General features: G+C 51.4%; 1 protein-coding gene across 1 annotated transcript in view; it reads left to right on the plus strand.

Annotated features, from left to right (window-relative positions):
* The window catches only part of MEGF8 (multiple EGF like domains 8), a 65,186-nt gene that overhangs the window by 36,099 nt on the left and 7,995 nt on the right, over positions 1 to 21,092 (plus strand). Inside the window, exons 25-40 of the mRNA XM_087971125.1 lie at positions 193 to 325; positions 1,598 to 1,812; positions 2,835 to 2,945; positions 4,315 to 4,433; positions 4,532 to 4,736; positions 6,009 to 6,180; positions 7,340 to 7,503; positions 8,807 to 8,951; positions 9,935 to 10,169; positions 10,601 to 10,733; positions 11,739 to 11,949; positions 14,311 to 14,525; positions 15,415 to 15,622; positions 17,248 to 17,410; positions 19,051 to 19,243; positions 20,292 to 20,462. Of these exons, the coding sequence (XP_087827251.1) occupies positions 193 to 325; positions 1,598 to 1,812; positions 2,835 to 2,945; positions 4,315 to 4,433; positions 4,532 to 4,736; positions 6,009 to 6,180; positions 7,340 to 7,503; positions 8,807 to 8,951; positions 9,935 to 10,169; positions 10,601 to 10,733; positions 11,739 to 11,949; positions 14,311 to 14,525; positions 15,415 to 15,622; positions 17,248 to 17,410; positions 19,051 to 19,243; positions 20,292 to 20,462 (2,793 nt within the window). The remainder of the gene's footprint in view (positions 1 to 192; positions 326 to 1,597; positions 1,813 to 2,834; positions 2,946 to 4,314; positions 4,434 to 4,531; positions 4,737 to 6,008; positions 6,181 to 7,339; positions 7,504 to 8,806; positions 8,952 to 9,934; positions 10,170 to 10,600; positions 10,734 to 11,738; positions 11,950 to 14,310; positions 14,526 to 15,414; positions 15,623 to 17,247; positions 17,411 to 19,050; positions 19,244 to 20,291; positions 20,463 to 21,092) is intronic.

A 21,092-nucleotide genomic window follows, 5' to 3' on the forward strand; every position in this document is an offset into this window, starting at 1 on the left:
CGGTTGTTAAAGTTACAGCTGCTTCACCAAACCAGTATTTCAAATGACTGGCTGGCCCCACCCCTCCCAGAGCAACACTTAGCAACATAAATGATCCACTCCCCTGACAGCCGTGTTATTATATGGATCTCTTGCTAAAACAGCAGCATTTCTAACTCTGTTGGGGTCTCATCTCTTTCAATGCCTCCTTAGCACAACTATATCTACGTTTTTGACGGCGTCCCCGACTTCCTGGACACAGGACTGATCCAGCTGGATCGGAGTCTCATTGGGGCATTCTGCGGCCAGAGTCATCCCCGTCCTGTCACTGTCGAAGCGGTATCAGGTAAGGGGGGGCAAAAAGAAAAAATTGGTTGAAGTCTGTTTATGCATTAAATTTATATCCCTCTTCCATCTCACTGTTGAGAAAGTCCCTTCATTTTTTATAAAAATGAAAATAGAAAAACAGTAACACATTTAAAACCTTAAAATTAAGTTGGCAGCTTCTAACTTTGATGCTAAATGAGAAGAGCAACCAAGAGGATTAGGGGACTGGAGACTAAAACATATGAAGAAGGGTTGCAGGAACTGGGTATGTCTAGTCTAATGAAAAGAAGGACTAGGGGAGACATGATAGCAGTGTTCCAATATCTCAGGGGCTGCCCCAAAGAAGAGGGAGTCAAGCTATTCTCCAAATCACCTGGAGGGCAGGACAAGGAGCAATGGGTGGAAACTAATCCAGGAGAGAAGCAACCTTAGAACTAAGGAGGAATTTCCTGACAGTTAGAACAATTAATCAGTGGAACAACTTGCCTTCAGAAGTTGTAAATGCTCCAAAACTGGAATTTCTTAAGAAGAGATTGGACAACCATTTGTCTGAAATGGCAGAAGGTTTCCTGCCTAAGCAGAGGGTTGGACTAGAAGACCTCCAAGGTCCCTCCCAACTCTATTATTCTATTCTAGTCTACAAGGGTGCCCACCATTTTACTTGTAGGCAGTCTGTGTGTCAGTACGAATGTCGACTTAACATGCAAGCTTGAATTAAAGACATATTAGAAAGGAGAAGGAAGAGGGAAGGAAAAAAGGAAGGAAGGAAGGAAGGAAGGAAGGAAGGAAGGAAGGAAGGAAGGAAGGAAGGAAGGAAGGAAGGAAGGAAGTCTGGAGACAATGGGTTCCCCAGCCCTCCCCAGACCCCCCCAAGGTGATGCAGCCCTCAATGAAATCGAGTTTGACACCCCTGTTCTAAGGGGTTGAAATCCTGCGCAGGATGAGGTAATCTAAACTGCTTTTGTTCCTATTTGTATCTTCTGCACTCTGCTTCTTGTGTTCCATGGGGGTCTGAAGGCAACCTCCAAGCTCTTTTCCTTAGGGCTGGGTTTTTCAGCCTTAACAACTTGAAGATGGGTGGACTTCAACTCCCAGCATTCCTCAGCCAGCATGCTTGGAAGGTTGAAGCCCCTGCATGCCGGCTAGGGAATTCTGGGAGTTGAGGCCCACCCATCTTCAAGATGCCGAGGTTGACAAACACCGCTTTAGAAGAACATCTCCCCTCCCTCCTCCCTGCCACCCTCACAGCTCTGGGGTCCTTGTCAAGGTTTATCCTTCTTCAAACTTGCAGGCCTCCTGGTCATCTACTACGAAGCCAACACTAGCGACGCCTCAGGCTTCAACGCAACGTACCTGGTCCACCGTTGCTGGCCCAGCTGCCACGTCAACCAGGAATGCCAGCAGGGCCACTGTGTTTGCAAGCCTGGCTACACCGGGCCCAGCTGCAAGTTCCAGATCTGTCCCGGCAACTGTAGCGCTCACCTTGGGCAGGGGCTTTGCAACAGGGTGAGTGGGTTGTGGGGACGTCTGTTTTAAGAGGAGAAAGTCGAGACGGTTGAAATAATGTGTTCCATACAAGGGAGTCCTCCACTTACAACCACAATTTGAGCCCACGTTCGTTGGTTGTTAAGCAAGACATTCGTTAAGTGAATTTTGCCCCATTTTACGCCCTTTCTTTGCCACGCTTGTTCAGCGAATTTATTTATTTATTATTTATATAGCGTGTTGTCAGGGTTCCGACGGACGCCCTACATTAAACCACGAGCCTCAGCCAAGTTTCAAAAACAAATCCGGTTATTTATTAGGAGCAACATGTCGGCACCTACCCAAATGAAGTCGGCTCTGCCTCACGTAATTTACGGCCCACCTACGACCCTGTTTTTCCCCTCCCTGCCCAGGGTGTGTCATAAATCATATCCTCCAACGGAGCACTTCCCCGGGCTGTAGAGATCGCACTTTTCCAGTTGATCCCGGTAGCCTGGGATACAGCCTTGAAGAAGATAAGCATGGAATATGCTTCTGGTTGTGGCTGCCCTGCTGCTCCATCAGTTTTCTTCCCTCCTGCCGAGGGCAACTCGAGAGCAGGCCAGGAACGCTTTACGAGTTGACACATATGGCACTAAATCAACGTTAGCCAGGGATCACCGAGGTGGCTGGCTGCCTCTGTGAAAGGAATTTTTTTTACCGGCGGTGTTATTTTTGCCCGAATGCCGGTAGGCAGTCGGGGGAGGCTCCTTTCTTGTTTCTCCGCAGTTTATTCGCTCATGGGAATCGAGCTGGCAGCCTCGGCGGTGAGCAAGCCCAGAAAACTAGCTAACATCATCAGAGTAGCAATGGTGTTTGGGTAACGAAGTGTCGTTTGGCTGGCATTTCAGAGACCCTTACGAGTCTGTTACCTTAGCCGTTGGGTTTAACGGATCTGAGATAGGCTGATGTGGACATTTTGGGTGCTTTTTCCCCAATGAAACGAAGCCCTGATCTGTATTCCTCCTACGGTCCTCCTTGTCTTATCCTCACTCTTTTTCCAGAGACTGGGTCTGTGTATCTGCAGCCATCGCTTTGCTGGGGCCGACTGCACCATCCCGCTGGAAGCTGACAAGATCATTTGGGAAACTTTGATTGACACCCAGTTGACGGCTGTAAGTTACTTTTGTCCTATGGAAGTAGTGCCTTCCTTCCTTCCCTGATCCATCCATCCTTCCTTCCTTCCTTTTCTCCTTCTCTTTCATTCTTTATTTTCCTTCCTTCCCTGATCCATCTTTCCTTCCTTCCTTTTCTCCTTCTTTTTCATTCTTTATTTTCCTTTCTTCCTTCCCTGATCTATCCTTCCTTCCCTGAACCTACCTACTTCTTTCCTTCCTTCCTTCTCTCCTTCTCTTTCAATCTTTATTTTCCTTCCTTCCCTGATCCATTCTTCCTTCCTTCCCTGATCCTTCCTTCCTTCCTTCTCTCCTTCTCTTTCAATCTTTATTTTCCTTCCTTCCCTGATCCTTCCTTCCTTCCTTCCTTCCTTCCTTCCTTCCTTCCTTCCTTCCTTCCTTCCTTCCTTCCCTCCCTCCCTCCCTCCCTCCCTCCCTCCTTCTCTTTCAATCTTTATTTTCCTTCCTTCCTTCCTTCCTTCCTTCCTTCCTTCCTTCCTTCCTTCCTTCCTTCCTTCCTTCCTTCCTTCCTTCCTTCCTTCCTTCCTTCCTTCCTTCCTTCCTTCCTTCTCTCCTTCTCTTTCAATCTTTATTTTCCTTCCTTCCCTGATCCATTCTTCCTTCCTTCCCTGATCCTTCTTTCCTTCCTTCCTTCCTTCTCTCCTTCTCTTTCAATCTTTATTTTCCTTCCTTCCCTGATCCTTCCTTCCTTCCTTCCTTCCTTCCTTCCTTCCTTCCTTCCTTCCTTCCTTCCTTTCTTCCTTCCCTCCTTCTCTTTCAATCTTTATTTTCCTTCCTTCCTCCCTCCCTTCCTTCCTTCTCTCCTTCTCTTTCAACCTTTATTTTCCTTCCTTCCTTCCTTCCTTCCTTCCTTCCTTCCTTCCTTCCTTCCTTCCTTCATTCCTCCTTCTTCCTTCCTTTCTTCCTTCCCTCCTTCTCTTTCAATCTTTATTTTCCTTCCTTCCTTCCTTCCTTCCTTCCTTCCTTCCTTCCATCCATCCATCCATCCATCCATCCATCCATCCATCCATCCATCCATGGGGGTACAATGGTTAGAATGCAGTATTGCAGGCTAACTCTGCCGACTGCCAGGAGTTTGATTCTGACCAGTTCAAGGTTAACTCAGTCTTCCGTCCATCCTTCTGAGATCAGTAAAACGAGGACCCAGATCGTTGGGGGCAAGAGGCTGACTCTGTCAGCCGCTTAGAGAGGGCTGGAAAAGCACTATAAAGCGATATACAAGTCTAGGTGCTATTGCTATGATGACATGGAGCAGGTTGCGTCAGATCATTCATCCAAGAATTTTCAGCCTTGTCTTGAGAACGGCTGGGTTCCGCCTCATCCCCTCTCCGTATTTTCCTTCCTCAAGGACACAGCCAGCCGCTTCCTTCACCGTTTGGGCCACACCATGGTGGAGGGTCCTGACTCCACACTCTGGATGTTTGGAGGCATGTCGCTGCGCGAAGGAATGCTGGGTAACGTCTACAGGTAAAAGAGACTCTCTCCCGTCCCTCCAAGGGCCCCACCCCGAACAACCCACCGCCCCCTGGGAGCACGACAGCCAAAGGTGCGGTGACTCCCCCCAGGTACTCCATCGCCGAACGTCGCTGGACTCAGATGCTGGCAGGGACTGAGGACCGAGGGCCGGGCCCCAACCCCCGTTACTTCCACGCGGCTGCCTACATATCCCCAGGCAAAGCCATGTACGTCCTGGGTGGGCTGACGGCCGACGGCGTGGCCAGCGATTTCTGGCTGCTCAACCTCACCACTTTGCAGTGGAGGCTTCTGCCGGTAAGACGTTCTCCCCCCAGACTAGGCATCCTTGGGTGGGATCCTACGAAGGTCCCTTAGTCGTTCCCCGGGTAACTGCAGGCTAACTCCTCATCCCTCTCAAGCAGTTCCCGGAGAAACAGGTCTTCTACGTGCCGTTCTTTGCTGTCTCCTCTCTCCCTCTCTCCCTCTCCCCCTCGCTCTCCCTCCCTCCCTCTCTTTCTCCCTCTCTTTCGCTCTCTCTCTCTCCCTCCCTCTCTCTCTCTCTCCCTCTCGCCCCCTCGCTCTCCCCCTTTCCCCCTCTCTCTCCCTCTCCCTCTCCCCCTCGCTCTCTCCCTTTCTCTCTCTCTCTCTCTCCCTCCCTCCCTCTCTTTCTCTCTTTCTCCCTCCCTCTCCCTCCCCTCTCTTCTCTCTCCCTCTCTTTCCCTCTCCCTCCCCTCTCTCTTCTCTCTCTTCTCTCTCTCTCTCTCCCTCCCTCCCTCCCTCTCTCTCTCCCTCTCCCCCGCTCTCCCCCTTTCCCCCCTCTCTCCCTCCCTCTCTTTCTCTCTTTCTCCCTCTCCCTCTCCCTTTCCCTCCCCTCTCTTCTCTCTCCCTCTCTCTCTTTCTCTCTCCCTCCCTCCCTCCTCTCTCTCTCCCTCTCCCCCCGCTCTCCCCCTTCCCCCTCTCTCCCTCTCCCTCTCCCTCCTCGCTTTCCCCCTTTCTCTCTCTCTCCTTTCTCTCTTTCTCCCTCTCCCTTTCCCTCCCTCTCTTCTCTCTCCCTCTCTCTCCCTCCCTCCCTCTCTCTCTCTTTCTCCCTCTTCCCCCTCGCTCTCCCCTTTCTCTCTCTCTCCCTCCCTCTCTTTCTCTCCCTCTCTCTCTTTCTCTCTCTCCCTCCCTCCCTCTCTCTCCCTCTCCCTCTCCCCTTTCTCTTTCTCTCCCTCCCTCTCTCTCCCTCTCTCTCTTTCTCTCTCTCCCTCCCTCCCTCTCTCTCCCTCTCCCTCTCCCCCTCGCTCTCCCCCTTTCTCTCTCTCTCCCTCCCTCTCTTTCTCCCTCTCCCTTTCCCTCCCCTCTCTTCTCTCTCCCTCTTTCTCTCTCTCTCTCCCTCCCTCCTCTCTCTCTCCCTCTCCCTCTCCCCCTCGCTCTCCCCCTTTCTCTCTCCCTCCCTCCCCCTCTCTCTCTCTCTCCCCCCTCTCTCCCTCTCTCTCCCTCTCCTCTCTCTTTCTCTCTCTCTCTCTCTCTCTCTGAGCCATCTTCGGTTCAGTCCCTCTCTTTCGTCTTAAAAAGCATCCTCTCTTTTCTTCCCACGCATCCTAGGACCCTCTGATCCCAGCCGTAGCTGGTCACACCCTCACGGCGCGGCGCGGCTCATCCTTGCTTCTGATCGGTGGCTACTCTCCCGAGAACGGCTTCAACAAGAAACTGCTGGAATACAACGTGGCATCAGAGAGCTGGCACGCCGGGAACCAGGCAGGAACACCTCCGACAGGTAGATGATCAGGACGATGTCAGCAGGGAATTCAGGGGGAGGGTGAGCCTAGCACTGGAGTCATCGACACAGAATTTTGGAAAGGAACTCCAGGATCCATTACCAAGAGACGGCGGGAGTTATAAAGCCAGCTCTCTTTTTATAAAAACTTCCAAGGAAAGGAAGCCCTCCAAATTCCCCAGACTGCAGAATAGAGTAGAGTAGAGTAGAGTAGATAGAATAGAAGTAGAATAGAGTAGAGTAGAGTAGAGTAGAGTAGAGTAGAGTAGAGTAGAGTAGAGTAGATAGAATAGAATAGAATAGAATAGAATAGAATAGAATAGAATAGAATAGAAATAGAAATAGAAATAGAAATAGAAATAGAAATAGAAATAGAAATAGAAATAATAGAAATAGAATAGAATAGAATTAGAAATAATAGAAATAGAATAGAAGAGTTAGAAGGGAGCTTGGAGGGCTTCTAAGTCAATGTTTCTCAACCTGAGCAACTTGAAGATGGTGGACTTCAACTCCCAGAATTCCCCAGCCAGCCAAGTTGCCAAGCGTTGTGGCTGCCAGCCCCTCCAGCAGCCAAATCACAGGAGGAGGAAAAGGCGGCATGGGAGTCAGGGTCAGCATCAGAGCAACCTGAGAGCTCCAAGGGGGAAGAGGGAATGGAGCTGGCAGAGAGAGAGACAGAGACAGAGACAGAGGTGGCACCTGGGCTGTCTGTCAGCCCTGAGATGGAGAGTCCACAGCCCCCAGGTGTGGAGGTGGCTGATGAGGAATAGGAGGAACAGCCGGGTCCGGTGCCTGATGTGCAAATGCACAGAAGGCAGAAGAGAGGAGAGGAGAGCAGTGGAAATCTATGGGCTGATCCTTGGGACAGAAGAGCCACCGCTGCAAACAAGCCCCATCCTCACTCCACCCCCAGCTCTGGAGATAAAAGGCAGAGGGCCGAGATGAATAGATGTGGCAGACAACTGTTCGTGTCCCCTGCCGGACAGACTTGTTAGCTTGAGGTGAGAGGCTGCCAGGGCCCCTAATAAAGGAATCATTGCTTCAACTACAGAGGGTTTGGGGAGCTTGATCAGAACACCAAGGTTGAGGAACGGTAGCCCAAACAGGGATCCCCAAAGCCATACATATGAACTCCTGGCACTCCCGATTTCCTTTGCAGGTCTCTACGGCCACTCAGCTGTGTACCACGAGAGCACAGATGCTGTTTACGTCTTTGGCGGCCACCGTTTCCACGTGGAGATGGTGTCGGCTTCTCCTGAACTCTACAGCCTTTATTATCCCAACTTGACCTGGAGTTTACTGGCCCCGTCTCAAGGACCAAAGGTGAGAGCAGAACTAACAAGGACGCCCAGGTGGCCTTCGGAGGGAGAACATGGAGATGTTTCCTTTCGTTCAGGGGTGGGCAATTAATTTTCTCAGGGGGCCATTTCAGATACAAATAGCCCTCAACAACAGTTCATTTAGTGACCGAAGTTACAACGGCACTGAAAAAAGTGACCCACGGCCATTTTTCCTACGGAAGATCGTTGCAGCATCCCCCTGGTCACGTCACCCAAATTCAGATCCTCGGCGACTGACTCGTATTTATGACGGTTGGAGTGTCCCGGGGTCATGTGAATCCCTTTGCAGGGATTCCCTTAACAACAGTGGCAAGAAAGGTCGTAAAATGGGGACAAACCTCACTTAACAGATGTCAGCAACAGAAATGTTGGGGTCAGTTTTGGTTGTAGGTCGAGGACTACCTGTTGTAGAGTTGGGTGGATCTCACAGGAGGGGGGGGGGAATGGTGGCAGTGAGGAAGCAAGCATGGTTTTTACAGGGCTAACCTTTGATACCAATAAACCTCTTCTGACCAAGGCTTCCTGAGACAGTAACAATGACAAGCTGTTCCCCAAAATCTTGTTTTTATTTCAGTGGCAGTGAATTATATGCATTCACAGCCTGTAATGAGTCCCAAACAGTTTATGAATCGTCCAACAGAAGTCTGCCACATTCCTTCAGGATAAGGCTGATAAGCACCCACCTTTATCTCCCTTGAAATGCTGCCCACGACTAAATTGCCTATTAGCTGTACAAGGCCAAATGGAGCACAAAGTCAACACGGAGCTTCAGAGTTTAAACCTACCGGAACGAACAAAGTTGCTTCCTGCAAAGGCTCATGTCCCTTTGCTCCTCCTTTATGTCTTATGGGAGGCGCCAATCGTCTCCAAGCTTTACTTCCGAGTCCCCCCTTTTGTCTTAACTCTTTTTGCCTTCTGGCAGCTCTGTGCAAGCGTGCCCTGGAAACAGGCTCCCCCTGTTTCTCTTCCTCGTTGATGTCAGACTCTGGAGGCTCCGGAGTCAGCCACATAATTATCAGATGGTCCTGGCCCCATCCCTGTGTTGGATGCAGGTCCCTCGTCTGAGCCCTCCCCAGACTCCAGGACTGGCCCATGTTCCTCCCCGCTGTCCGACTCTGCTGCTAGCTCTGCAGGCCACCTGGCAGACCACAGCAACGCCATTTAGAAAACCCCTAAATATAATCCTGAATTGGGGGCTGATGGGACCCCCAACCGGGAAGAAGGAAGCATCTTCCAAGATGAGCCTTGGATGCCAATCAGATGCCAATCTCTCCATCCCTCTCCAGCCCCTGGCTCATTTCTTCCACGTGGCAGCCGTGCTGAAGGACACCATGGTGGTCATCGGAGGGCGGACCGAACGGGAGAATTTCACCAACCACGTTTTCTTCTACCAGCTGAATTGCAATACGTGGATCCTTCCCAACAGCACAGGTAAAAGTATAGGCAAGCTTACAACCTCGAGCAGGGGTCGGCAACCTTAAACACTCAAAGAGCCACAAAAGTCCTAACCGGAAGCCCCCCGTCAATTCTGGAGCCGACCGGAACTCCGGATCCCCCACCATAGAGTCTCCTCCTAGCGCGGCGTCCTGTTTCCTCTACCTGTCCTAACTGAAAGCCCTATCAATTGTGGAGCCGACTGGCGACAGGGAGCCGCAGCAGAGGGATGAAAGAGCCACATGCGGCTCCAGAACTACAGGTTGCCGACCCCTGTCCTAGAGTATATATCTAGAATAATAGAGTTGGAAGGGACCTTGTAGGTCATCTAGTTCAACCCCTGCCCAAGCAGGAGACCCTACACCATTTCTGACAGATGCGAGTCCAATCTCTTCTTGAAAGTCTCAAGTGACGAAGTTTTTGGCTGTTATCCCTTTAAGAGCCTGTATAATAAGAAGAGGCCCGCTTAGGGCATCTCTCTCTCTCTCTTTCTCTCTCTCCCCCTCCCTCCCTCTCTCTGTCCCCCTCCCTCCCCCTCCTTCCCTCTCTCTGTCCCCCTCCCTCCCTCTCTGTCCCCCCCCCCTCTCTGTCTCCCTCTCTCTCCCTCCCTCTCTCCCTCCCCCCTCTCCCTCTCTCTCCTTCCTTCCCTCCCTTCCTCTCTCTCCCTCCTCCTCCCCTCCTCATCTCTCTCCCTCCCTCTCCCCCTCCCCCCTCTCTGTCTCCCCCTCTGTCTCCCTCCTCCCTCCCTCCCTGATGTAATTGCTGCTTGTTTGACCTCCGCCGGTAGTCTGTGTATGTGTAGTGTATATTCTTTTGTAGATAAAAATCACTATTTATTACAAGCCTCTGTTCGCTGTTATCGCTCCTGGGTTGACTTATGTAGTAAAGCTCTGCGCACTCGGGCGGTGCTCTTCCTCCCCTCTCCTGTCCCATCCCGTCAGTTTTTCTCAACTGAACGTTTTGTCTTTCCGTCTCTGCAGCCGTGGCCGTCGTGGGGGAGCCCATCACGGAATCCATCGCCCACGCCATGGCTTCGGTGGGAGGCCGCCTCTACCTCTCCGGGGGCTTCAACGGGGTGGCCCTGGGGCGCATGCTGGCCCTCTCGGTGCCCCACGACCCTTGCCTGATCTTCTCCAGCCCCGAAGCTTGCAATGGCTCCAACGCCAGCTGTGTCTGGTGCCACGCCAGCTGCCTCTCTGCAGATGCGGCTGAAAGGTACGAGAGAACATAGGTCATATTTAACTTGCAGCAGTTCATTTAGTGACTGCTCAAAGTTACAGCCGGCACCGATGACCATTTTTCACACTTAACGGCCATTGGGTCAATCACCAGGGAGACTGGGAGTTCTAGTTCTGCTTTAGCCATGGAAACTAGTTGGGTGGACTTTGGGCCAGTTTTCAGGAGGTGGTGACTTCTAGTCCTATCTAAGGCATGAAAATGGGTTGGGTGACTTTGGGCCAATCCCTAGGAGACTGGGAGTTCTAGTTCTGCTTTAGCCATGAAAACTAGCTAGGTGACTTTGAGCCAGTCCCTTTCCCACAGCCCTAAGGAAGGCATCAATGGCCAATCACTTCTGGAAATGATTAGAAATGGACGTGGAGTTTGGTCCACGATTGAATCTCACGGTTTCTCTTCTCTTCGTGCAGACAAGGCTGCCCCTTTGGTGGGATCTCCTGCTTTCCCACCCCAAGGTCTCCAGACGAGTGTCGCCGGCTCAGAACTTGTAGCGAGTGCCTCGCCCAACATCCTCGCGCCATGGCCCACAGCCTGGGTATTCCCGTAAGTAGCGGCACTTAGAGACAGTACTCAGATAGACAGGGGATCACCAGTCTTTTGATCCTGCACTCACTTGGCAAGGAGAAGTAAGAGAGATGGGGTTATAATGGCAGCATGTAGGCCTAGTGTGACCAGCCTGTAAAGAGAAATTTGGGGGAGGGGGGATATAGGCAGTGGAGAATAGCTGGCTGGGGAATTCTGGGAGTTGAAGTCCCCATATGCTTCCTGGGGAACTCTGGGAGTTGAAGTCCACACATGCTTTCTGGGAGTTGAAGTCCACACATGCTTCCTGGGAATTCTGGGAGTTGGTCCACACATGCTGGCTGGGAATTCTGGGAGTTGAAGTCCACACATGCTGGCTGGAGAAATCTGGGAGTTGAAGTCCCCATATGCTTCCTGGGAATTCTGGGAGTTGAAGTCCACACATGCTTCCTGGGAATTCTGGGAGTTGGTCCACACATGCTGGCTGGAGAAATCTGGGAGTTGAAGTCCACACATGCTTCCTAGGAACTCTGGAAGTTGAAGTCCACACATGCTTCCTAGGAACTCTGGGAGTTGAAGTCCACACATGCTGGCTGGGAATTCTGGGAGTTGAAGTCCACACATGCTGGCTGGAGAAATCTGGGAGTTGAAGTCCCCATATGCTTCCTAGGAACTCTGGGAGTTGAAGTCCACACATGCTTCCTGGGAATTCTGAGAGTTGAAGTCCATACATCTTAAATTTGCCACCTTTGAGAAACACAGGTGTATGTATTGTACATAGGCAGGATTTCTTTATGAAGGACCTCCAATTACGTGCATGCAGTTCTCGTATCATCATTTTTTCCAAGCCAGGAAAGCATTTGGTAGTTTTGGCAAACCGACTAGGCCATGCCCACCATGGCCACACCCACCCGGCAACCGGGCAGAGAACCCGTTGCTAAAAAAAAAATTTTTTGAAGCCCCCGATTAGAACACGTGGCTGGATTTGCAGCCGCCAGGTTTTGTGACTGCTCTCTGCTCCCCCAGCCTTTGCCGCAGTGCAAATGGTGCACCAACTGCCCCGAGGGCGCGTGCATCGGCAGCACCGGCAGCTGCACGTCGGAGAACGACTGCCGTATCAACCAGCGGGAGATCTTCGTGGCCAGCAACTGCTCGGAGATCTCGTGCGAGGCCTCCGACTGCGCCAAGTGCACGGCGTCGGGGAAGTGCATGTGGACGAGGCAGTTCAAGCGCACCGGTGAGGGACTGGACCTGGGATTGGGGGAGGGCGGGAGAGACGAGGGAGGAGAGAAGTGGGGGGGGGGGGAAGGGCTGCAGGGCGAGGAGCAGGGGTGGGGCTGCTGGGGGGTTCACAGGGGTTCGGGAGAGCCCCCAGCTAAGATTCTGTGCAGTTCAGAGAACCCCCCACCAAATCCCACTCCCTGGCTGACCCCGCCCACCCCGGAGTCCCCACATGGCCCATTTGGGATGCAGGTAAGTGCAAAGCCCGCCCAGAGCCCACTTGGTAGGTAGTCTTGAGTCCCCAGGCTTGGTTGAACCTTGCTGGGTTGTGCAACCTTCCCAGGTGCCATGGGGCGAGATGAGTGCAGGCAGGGGTGGCGCTGGTGCGGGGTTCGCAGGGGTTCGGGAGAGCCGCTAGCTAAGATTTCTGTGCAGTTTGGAGAACTCCCAAATCTGGCCATGGTGCAGGAGGGCGACTAGGCCACGCCCACCATGGCCACGCCCACCCAGCAACCAGGCAGAGAAGCCATTGCTAAAATTTTTGAAGGCGACCCCTGGTGAGGCGTGAGGGGCAGAGAGCTCTGAGAAAGAAGATGCCCAAAAAGAACAACAACCGTTGGGGGTAACAAGGATTGATGATGAGAGGGGAGGAGCTGGCGTCGCGACGGTACGGTCTGCAATCGAGCTCCAAGATTGCAGCCGATATCTTCGCCCCAGGCCAGTCCAAACGGACCTAAACCGTCCCGTAGAGACGGTGATAGCAAAGGGTACATCCTGTGGATCCCAGGGACATCGCAAAGTCCCTGGTTGATTCAGGAGAAGTCCCTTTTGCCGGCGGCGGAGAGGCAGCCCCAAAGCTGCTGAAGTTGGGACAGCTCCGGAAAGGAAGAGACTGAAAGAGAAAGTGTGTCGGCTGGGTGAGAATCTTTTTTTTTACTAATATTTTGAGACTTGAAAGGACACTCTAAGTATAAGAAGAAATCTGTAAGATTTTTGACAAAATTGAATAAGCGGCGATTTTTAAAGGGAGACGTCAAAGTGAGGCTTTGATCTCTCCACATCGTCCATTCTTGTGCTACAGGTAATCCTGGACTTATAATAGTTCCTTCGGTGACCGAAGTTAACAACGGCACTGAAAAAGTGACTTCATGGCCATTTTTCACACTTAACGACTTGTACAAATGACCCCCATGGCGATTTGACCAAAATTTAGATGCTCGGCAACTGATCCATCTTTAGGACGGTTGCAATGTTCTTGATCCTCTTTTGCGACATTCTGGCAAAGCAAAGTCACATTCACTTAACAACCGTGTGACTGATTTAACAGTGGCAGCGCTTCACTTAATTACAATGAGATTATATCTGCTGCGAACTCCACATTGGCAACAGGAAGGGCGTCCAGCCAGTAAACACTCAGCTCCGTTCAGCTGCTCAAACTCCACCCTGCAAGGGACAATGGGGGTCATTAAACGACAAAACGAACAAGGGCTTCGCTCAACTGTGGCAAGAGAGGTCGCAAAACGGGCCAAAACTGAACCAATGTCTCACTTAGCAGCTGAAATTTTGGGCCCAATTGTGGCCATAAGTCGAGGATTACCTGTACTTCTCTGACTTTTTCTATGCTCTGGCTGGTGTCAACTTTGATCATTGGGGTAAAGGCAAAGGTTCCCCTTGCACATCCGTGCTAGTCGTTTCCGGCTCTAGGGGGCGCTGGTGCTCATCTCCGTTACAAAGCCGAAGAGCCAGCGCTGTCAAAGACGCCTCCGTGGTCATGTGACCGGCATGACTCAACGCCTTCGAAGGCGCACGGAACGCTGTTCCCTTCCCACCAAAGTGGTCCCTATTGTTCTGCTTGCTTTCGAACTGCTATAGGTTGGTAGAAGCTGGGACAAGTAACGGGAGCTCACTCCGTTATGCAGCGCTAGGGATTCGAACTGCCGAGCTTTCTGATCAACAAGCTCAGCGTCTTAGCCACCGAGCCACTGCGTCCCTGATCATTGGGGAAGATGTGGCCAATGACTGTCAAATGAACCACAGAGTTGGTGTAGGGTGGCATGGCTTGGAAGACCAGGATAGACTCTGTCCAAGGAGCTTTGGTTCCTGGAGAGCATCTAGAAATCAGCCCTCTGGATGTCCACCTCCCCAAGTTCTCATGAACTTCTGTTCCTTTGAGAAGTTTATGGAGAAGACACATCCATTCCTCCCAAACTGAGTCTTCCTCTTCTTCCATTCTCAGTCTCCTCCTGCTGAAGGAGGAGACTGAATATGGTGGACCACCATGCTTGTCTCCTAGTAGATATCGATTGGGCAACGAAGGGGAACGATCCTGGCCTTGAAAGCTCCTAATCTTCACCCTTCTCCTCCTCCCAATGCTTAGGGGAGACCCGCCGCATCCTCAGCGTACAGCCCACCTACGACTGGACGTGCTTCAGCCACTCGCTCCTCAACGTCTCCCCGATGCCCGTGGAGTCCTCTCCCCCGCTGGCCTGCCCCACACCCTGCCACAACCACAGCACATGTGGAGACTGCCTCAACTCCAAGGGGGCAGATGGGGGTTGGCAGCAGTGTGTCTGGAGCATCAGCCTGCAGCAGGTAAATTATTTGGGGCAGTCAGCGTACGTCGATTCTGACGGGGAGACTCTAATGGTGAGGACCCAAAGGGCTGTGGCACATAGGCAACACAGTCAGATAATCAATAAGAGTCCCTTTATTAGCTCCAACTTTGCCCCCAATGTCCTGGTTACCTTCTGAGCTGGAGAAAAACTCTCCCAGGAACAGCCTTTGGCTGCAGAGAATCAAGTCCAAAACGTGGTCAACAAAAACTGTAACTGCAAGTCCAATCAAGGCAAGATGAGGTCATTAGTCCAACAGGGCAGGAGAAGGAATTCCAGACATGAAGGCACGGCAGTAATTCAACACGGTTGGGAGGATGCCAGTGAGGCAGATAACCAAAGTCATCATAAGATAAACTCACATTTGTTCCCAGCAGATGCCGCTCTCAGCTTGCATCTCTTTTAAATTCTCTTCCCAGCTGTAGCTAATGAAGGGAATCAGGGCCCTTTCCTCCCCCGTAAGCCACACAATCCACGTTGCTCCCTTCGCTGTTCCTCCTTGTGTGCCCTAGGATGAAGAGGGGGTGGGCCTGGGTCTTCCTCTGAACTCCCTCTCCCTTGTTCTACCTCTTCCCTGCTCTGCCCAGCCTCACTTTGCCCTTTTCCCAGTTTCCTCCACAGCCAACGGAACCACACTCCCACTCCCTGTCAGCTGTTTGTCTTCCTCCTCGGATTCAGACTCTGACAGGAGCATGACACTAATGCAGGTGTTTCCAAATTTGGCCACCATAAGATTGGTGGACTTCAACTCCCAGAATTCCCAGGTTTTGCTGGCTGGGGAATTCTGGGAGTTGAAGTCCATCAGTCTTACCATGGCCAGATTTGGAGACTTTTTAACTGTGGTGTATTTTTTCCCTCTCTCTCTGCAGTGTATGAGTCCAACTTACCTACCGATGCGCTGCGCAGCCGGGATGTGTGGCCGGGTGCTGAGCGGGTCAGAGAGTTGCGCGCCATCCTGTTCCCGTTTCCAGCAGTGTGCTCTCTGCATCCAGCAGCCTCGGTGTGGCTGGTGCAGCTTCCGGGAAGAGAACGGCAAAGGGCGCTGCCTGGAGGGTGGACGGAGTGGACCTCGCCATGGTGGGTCCCTGGGATTTGGCTGGCACATTTTGAGGAGGGTATTGAAGGGGGCGGCTGAGCAGCGGAAAGCAGACGGCAAGAAAGAGAACCAGTTTGCTGTAGTGGTTATAGCTAGAAACTAGGCTAGAAACTGGGAGACTGTGAGTTCTAGTCCCCCCTTAGTCAGGAAAGCTGGATGGATGGCTTTGGGCTAAACACCAGTACCACTTTGGGCCAAAAGAGTTATTCTGGGCCAATCAGGTGATGGTGAGTTCTAGTACTGCTTTAAGCAGAAAAGCCACCTGGGTCACTTTGGGCCAATCACCAGGTGATGGTGAGTTCTAGTACTGCTTTAAGCAGAAAAGCCACCTGGGTCACTTTGAGCCAATTACCAGGTGATGGTGAGTTCTAGTACTGCTTTAAGCACAAAAGCCAGCTGGGTTACTTTGGGCCAATCACCAGGTGATGGTGAGTTCTAGTACCTCTTTCAGCACAAAAGCCAGCTGGGTCACTTTGAGCCAATTACCAGGTGATGGTGAGTTCTAGTACTGCTTTAAGCAGAAAAGCCACCTGGGTCACTTTGAGCCAATTACCAGGTGATGATGAGTTCTAGTACTGCTTTAAGCAGAAAAGCCACCTGGGTCACTTTGAGCCAATTACCAGGTGATGGTGAGTTCTAGTACTGCTTTAAGCACAAAAGCCAGCTGGGTCACTTTGAGCCAATTACCAGGTGATGGTGAGTTCTAGTACTGCTTTAAGCACAAAAGCCAGCTGGGTCACTGAGCCAATTACCAGGTGATGGTGAGTTCTAGTACTGCTTTCAGCACAAAAGCCAGCTGGGTCACTTTGAGCCAATTACCAGGTGATGGTGAGTTCTAGTACTGCTTTAAGCACAAAAGCCAGCTGGTCACTTTGAGCCAATTACCAGGTGATGGTGAGTTCTAGTACCTCTTTCAGCACAAAAGCCAGCTGGATGACCTTGGCCAATCACCAGTACTGCCTTGGGCACAAAAGCCAGCTGGGTCACTGTGGGCCCATCACCAGGTGATGGTGAATTCTAGTACTGCTTTAAAAACAAACATCAGCTGGGTAACTTTGGCCTAATCCCCAAGAGACAGTGAGTTTTAGTCCTGTTTTAGTCAGGAAAGTTGGCTGCATGACTTTGGGCCAATCACCTTAGCCATGAAAACCGACTGGGTGACTTTGAGTCAGTCCCTCTCTCTCAGCCCAACTCACCTCACAGGGTTGTTGTTGAGGGGAAAATAAAAGGAGAAAGGAGGTTTGGGTGAAAATAAAAGGAGGTTTGGGGGAAAATAAAAGGAGAAAGGAGGTTTAGCCATGGGTGAGAAAGGAGGAAAAAAAAATCTATATTTAAATATCTTCATATGTGGAAGCAGCTTCTAGTATCACGTTTCTGGCCATAATTGTTTTGACATCTTTGTAAAGGGATGGACAGATATGCAGGACCTTCGCGGGGGTAGGTGGGAGCTGCCAGCATGATGGCTGGAGAATTCTGGGAGTTGAAGTCCACCCGGCTTACAGCAGCTAAATTGGAGAAACTCTGGGCCAAAAGAGAGGATTTTCTTCAGAAAATATATCCCTGCGGTTTAGATTTCCCCCTCTCTCTTTCCCTCTCTGCTCTGCAGGACTGGTGGACTTGTGCGGCCTAAAGGCAGACTGGGCGTTCATGTCGTGCCCCCCTGAGAATGAGTGCCTCAATGGGCACCACGACTGCAACGAGACCCAAAATTGCAGCGACCTGCCCCACAGCTACAAATGCACCTGCAAAAACGGCTACACCCTGGACAAGTCAGTATGAAGGAGGACGGCCCCAGCTGTATTTCTAGCTTGGGTCTGGCTCTCCTGGGAGGCCTCTAACAACGGGGAAAGAAACCTCAATTCCGCAGCCTGAAAAAAAAAAAAGAATTACACCTGCTTAAAATCCTTACCTGCACACACCTGCATTCAGTCGATTTTGGGGGCTGATTTTCCCTACCTGTTGCTTCTTTTGGATCCTCGGCCTTCGCTAGATTGCGTAAAGGAGTAGGAAGGGGAGAGGTTGCAAGGCCCAAGAGCATAAGCAAAGCTCTGTCCTTGAACCACTAAAACCTGGTTACTCACAAGTGTGTGTGTGTGTGTGCGCACACACACACGCAGTGTTGGATGGCAGGAATGCTCATGTATTTTGTAGTTGTCAAGATTGAGGAAACATTGTGCAGAAATGGATAGATTGGCATTGAAAATTAAGCAGAAGGAAGACCCAGAATATGCTATCCAATATGGTATTTATTCTACCAGTGGTTGGAAAAAAGAGATTAAGGATATAATTAGTATCATTAAGCAAATCAAATACCCAGACAACACGATGTTTATGAAGCACTAAGAAATGTAATTAATAAAAAAAAAATCAGTAATTTAAAAAAAAAAGATTGAGAAATATTGCACGAACAATACAGTAGTCCTAGATGTACGATCAGAATTGGGCCAAAATTGCCATTGCCAAATGAGATGTTTGTTAAGTGAGTTTTGCCCCCATTTTACGTCTTTCCCTGCCACGGTTGTTAAGTGAATCCCTGGAGCTGTTAAGTGGGTAACAGAGCTGCTTGGTGAATCTGGCTTTGCTTCGCAAAAGGGGATCATGCGTCCCTGGGACGCTACAACGGTCACAAATATGAGTCAGTTGCCATGCAACTTCATTTTGATGACATGTCCCAACGGTCGTAAGTGTGAAAAACAAGTCATAGGATCACTTTTTTCCCCAGTGCCATTGTAACTTCAAACGGTCACTCAGCAAACTCGGGTAAGTCAAGGACTACCTCTATAAGTTGGAACTCAAATCTTCTACTAAGCCGTACGGATCCCAGTCACAGTGATTGATGGGGATAGGGCAGGGGTTGGCAACCTTAAACACTCAACTAGCCACACAGGCCCTAACTAGACCCCTCCCCCCCCATTCAATTCTGGAGCTGACCGGAAGTCCAGTTCCTCACCATAGAGTCTCCTCCAAGCGCAGCGTCCTTTATCCTCTACGGACCGGAAGTCTGGTTCCCTCACCATAGAGTCTCCTCCTAGCATGGTGTCCTTTTTTCCTCTGCCGACTGGAAGTCCAGTTCCCCCTCACCATAGAGTCTCCTCCAAGCGCAGTGTCCTTTATCCTCTACTGACCGGAAGTCCAGTTCCCCCACCATAGACTCTCCTAGCACGTTGTCCTTTTTCCTCTACCTGTCCTAAATGAAAGCCCTATCAATTGTGGAGCTGATTGGCGACAGAGAGCCGCAGCAGAGGGATGAAAGAGCCACATGCGGCTCCAGAGCCGCGGGTTGCCTACCCCTGGGATAGGGCGAAGGAGAATTGGTGTTGCTCTGGCCTGCTCTTTCTGCACAGAGTTACACGCGTGTACCCAAAGACTCTTTCGTGACTCTGCCTGTTTCTTCTCCTTCTTCTTGTAGCATTACAGGGCTCTGCAAACCGGTGTGCGAGCAAGGCTGTGTGAACGGGACCTGCGTGGAACCCAATGCGTGCCAGTGCCATTTTGGCTACGTGGGTCAGAATTGCTCGGTGGAATGCCAGTGCAACAAACACAGCAATTGCCGGGGTGTGGCAGCCCAAGACCAGTGCCTGCAGTGTTTCAACAACACCATGGTAAGGAGGCGAAGAAGCGCACGGGTGGGGCAGGGCTGCAAAGCGGAGGGACAAATGGAAGTATTTTGGGCTGGATTTTCAGCACGCCGGCTCTGTGTTCTCAGCCCCTTTTCTTCCCTCTGAGGCTCCAATGGAAGGTAGGAAGGAGATGGACTGGCAGGAGGGGAGTGGGGGAAGCCTTCCAGAGGAACAGCAATTGCAGTAGCTATTATATACCACATCACAGTGCTTTACATCCCTCTCTTAAGTGGCTTACGAAGCCAGCCTATTGCCCCCAGCAATCTGGGTCCTTATTTTACCGATTTCGAAAGGATGGAAGGCCGAGTCAACCTTGAGCCTGGTGAGATTTGAACTGCCAAATTGCAGACAGCCAGCAGAAGTAGCCTGCGGTACTGCACTCTTAACTACTGCGCCACTGCGGCTCAGTTAAGAGGCTACTCAGCGAGGATATCGTTGTGTGAGAGAGAAAGAGGGCGAAGACAGCTCCTCCCTAATAGAGTACAGGTTGTCCTCAACTTATGACCAGAGTTGAGCCCAACATTTGTGTTGCAAAAAGACACAGTTGATAAGTGAATTTTGAACCCGTTTCACGGCTGTTCTTGCCACAGTGAATCGATGCAGTTGTTAAGGCCTTCCCGAGCTTAGTTTTTGCGGGCAGAGGCACTGTGGGCTGGTCCTTCGCTATTTCCAGGGCAGCCCCCCCCCCCTGGCCAGATCTAAGCACCCTCCCGGGCTGGATTCAGCCCGCCGGGGGTTGAGTTTGACACCCCTGGGTAAAGCAACCAGTTTTGGGCCTGACATAATTCTTGCCAATCTAGGATAGACTTTGGGAACTATTAAGGAGGGCCTGCCTCGCCCTCTTTCTCTCACAGATAATATCTCTGTGAGAGAAAGAGGGTGAGGACAGTCCCTCCTTAGCAGTTGCCTCGTCTTCCTCTGGAATGCTCCCTTCCCTCCTGGGAATCCCACCACAGAGCCCCCAAATTCACCCCGTGTGCTGCCCGTTGTCGTGTAAAACTCTTGCCCCCCCGTCTGCTCTTACCCTCAGGGGCAACACTGTGAAAAATGCCAGCCGCTCTTTGTCGGGTCGGCCCTGAACGGCGGCTCCTGCCGGCCCTGCCACGTTTTCTGCCGAGGGAACAGCAACATGTGCATCACGCGGGAAGAATACAAGCGAGCGCAGCAGGATCCGGTCCGCTTCCCCCTGGAGCCTGCCTTGGTGAGTGACAAGAACCATCCCCCGGTATTAGGGGGTCCTATATAGCCGTCCTCGTGTCAGCGTTCCCAAGTAATGCGCCCGTAGAAAGCAGAACTCCGAGGCAGCGCAAGTTCCTCAAAGAACAATTTATTGGATACATCCTATTGGCACAAACGGGTGAAAACCGACTCTGAAAGTTCCCGCAGCTTTCACCTGATTAAAAGGCAAAAGCTTCTTCTTTTCCCCCCAAGTCACTGGTCCCGCTGTCCAATCCAGGTGCTTGTCTGGTTGCTTGGTTACTTCGCTCCTCCTCTGGCCAGCCACCTGTGAGAATGTCCTTGGTTCCCACACAGGAAAGCGTTATTGTTATTGGCTACAAAACCCCATCTAGCTGTTTCCCCCCCCCCCTCCCACCATTGCGTGGGGCAAACCCTGAAGCCTCCAAGATGGCCCCAGCCAGGGTTCACTTCCGGGCTGACGCCTCATTTAGCGACCATCATTGAGACTGGCAATTTGGTTGTGATGAAGCAGTGGCTAAGTGAAACCACGAGTCTGCCCACGCTCTTCCATCCGCTTCCCTTTGGGGGATTCTGGGAGTTGCTTTTTTCAACTTGCAGAATTCCTCCAGTCACCATGAAATGGCTGTAAATG

The sequence above is a fragment of the Notechis scutatus genome, chromosome 8 (genome assembly GCF_049901735.1).
Source record: "Notechis scutatus isolate UNSWTSFEM ecotype Mainland chromosome 8, rNotScu1.2, whole genome shotgun sequence".
Classification (NCBI taxonomy): domain Eukaryota; kingdom Metazoa; phylum Chordata; class Lepidosauria; order Squamata; family Elapidae; genus Notechis; species Notechis scutatus.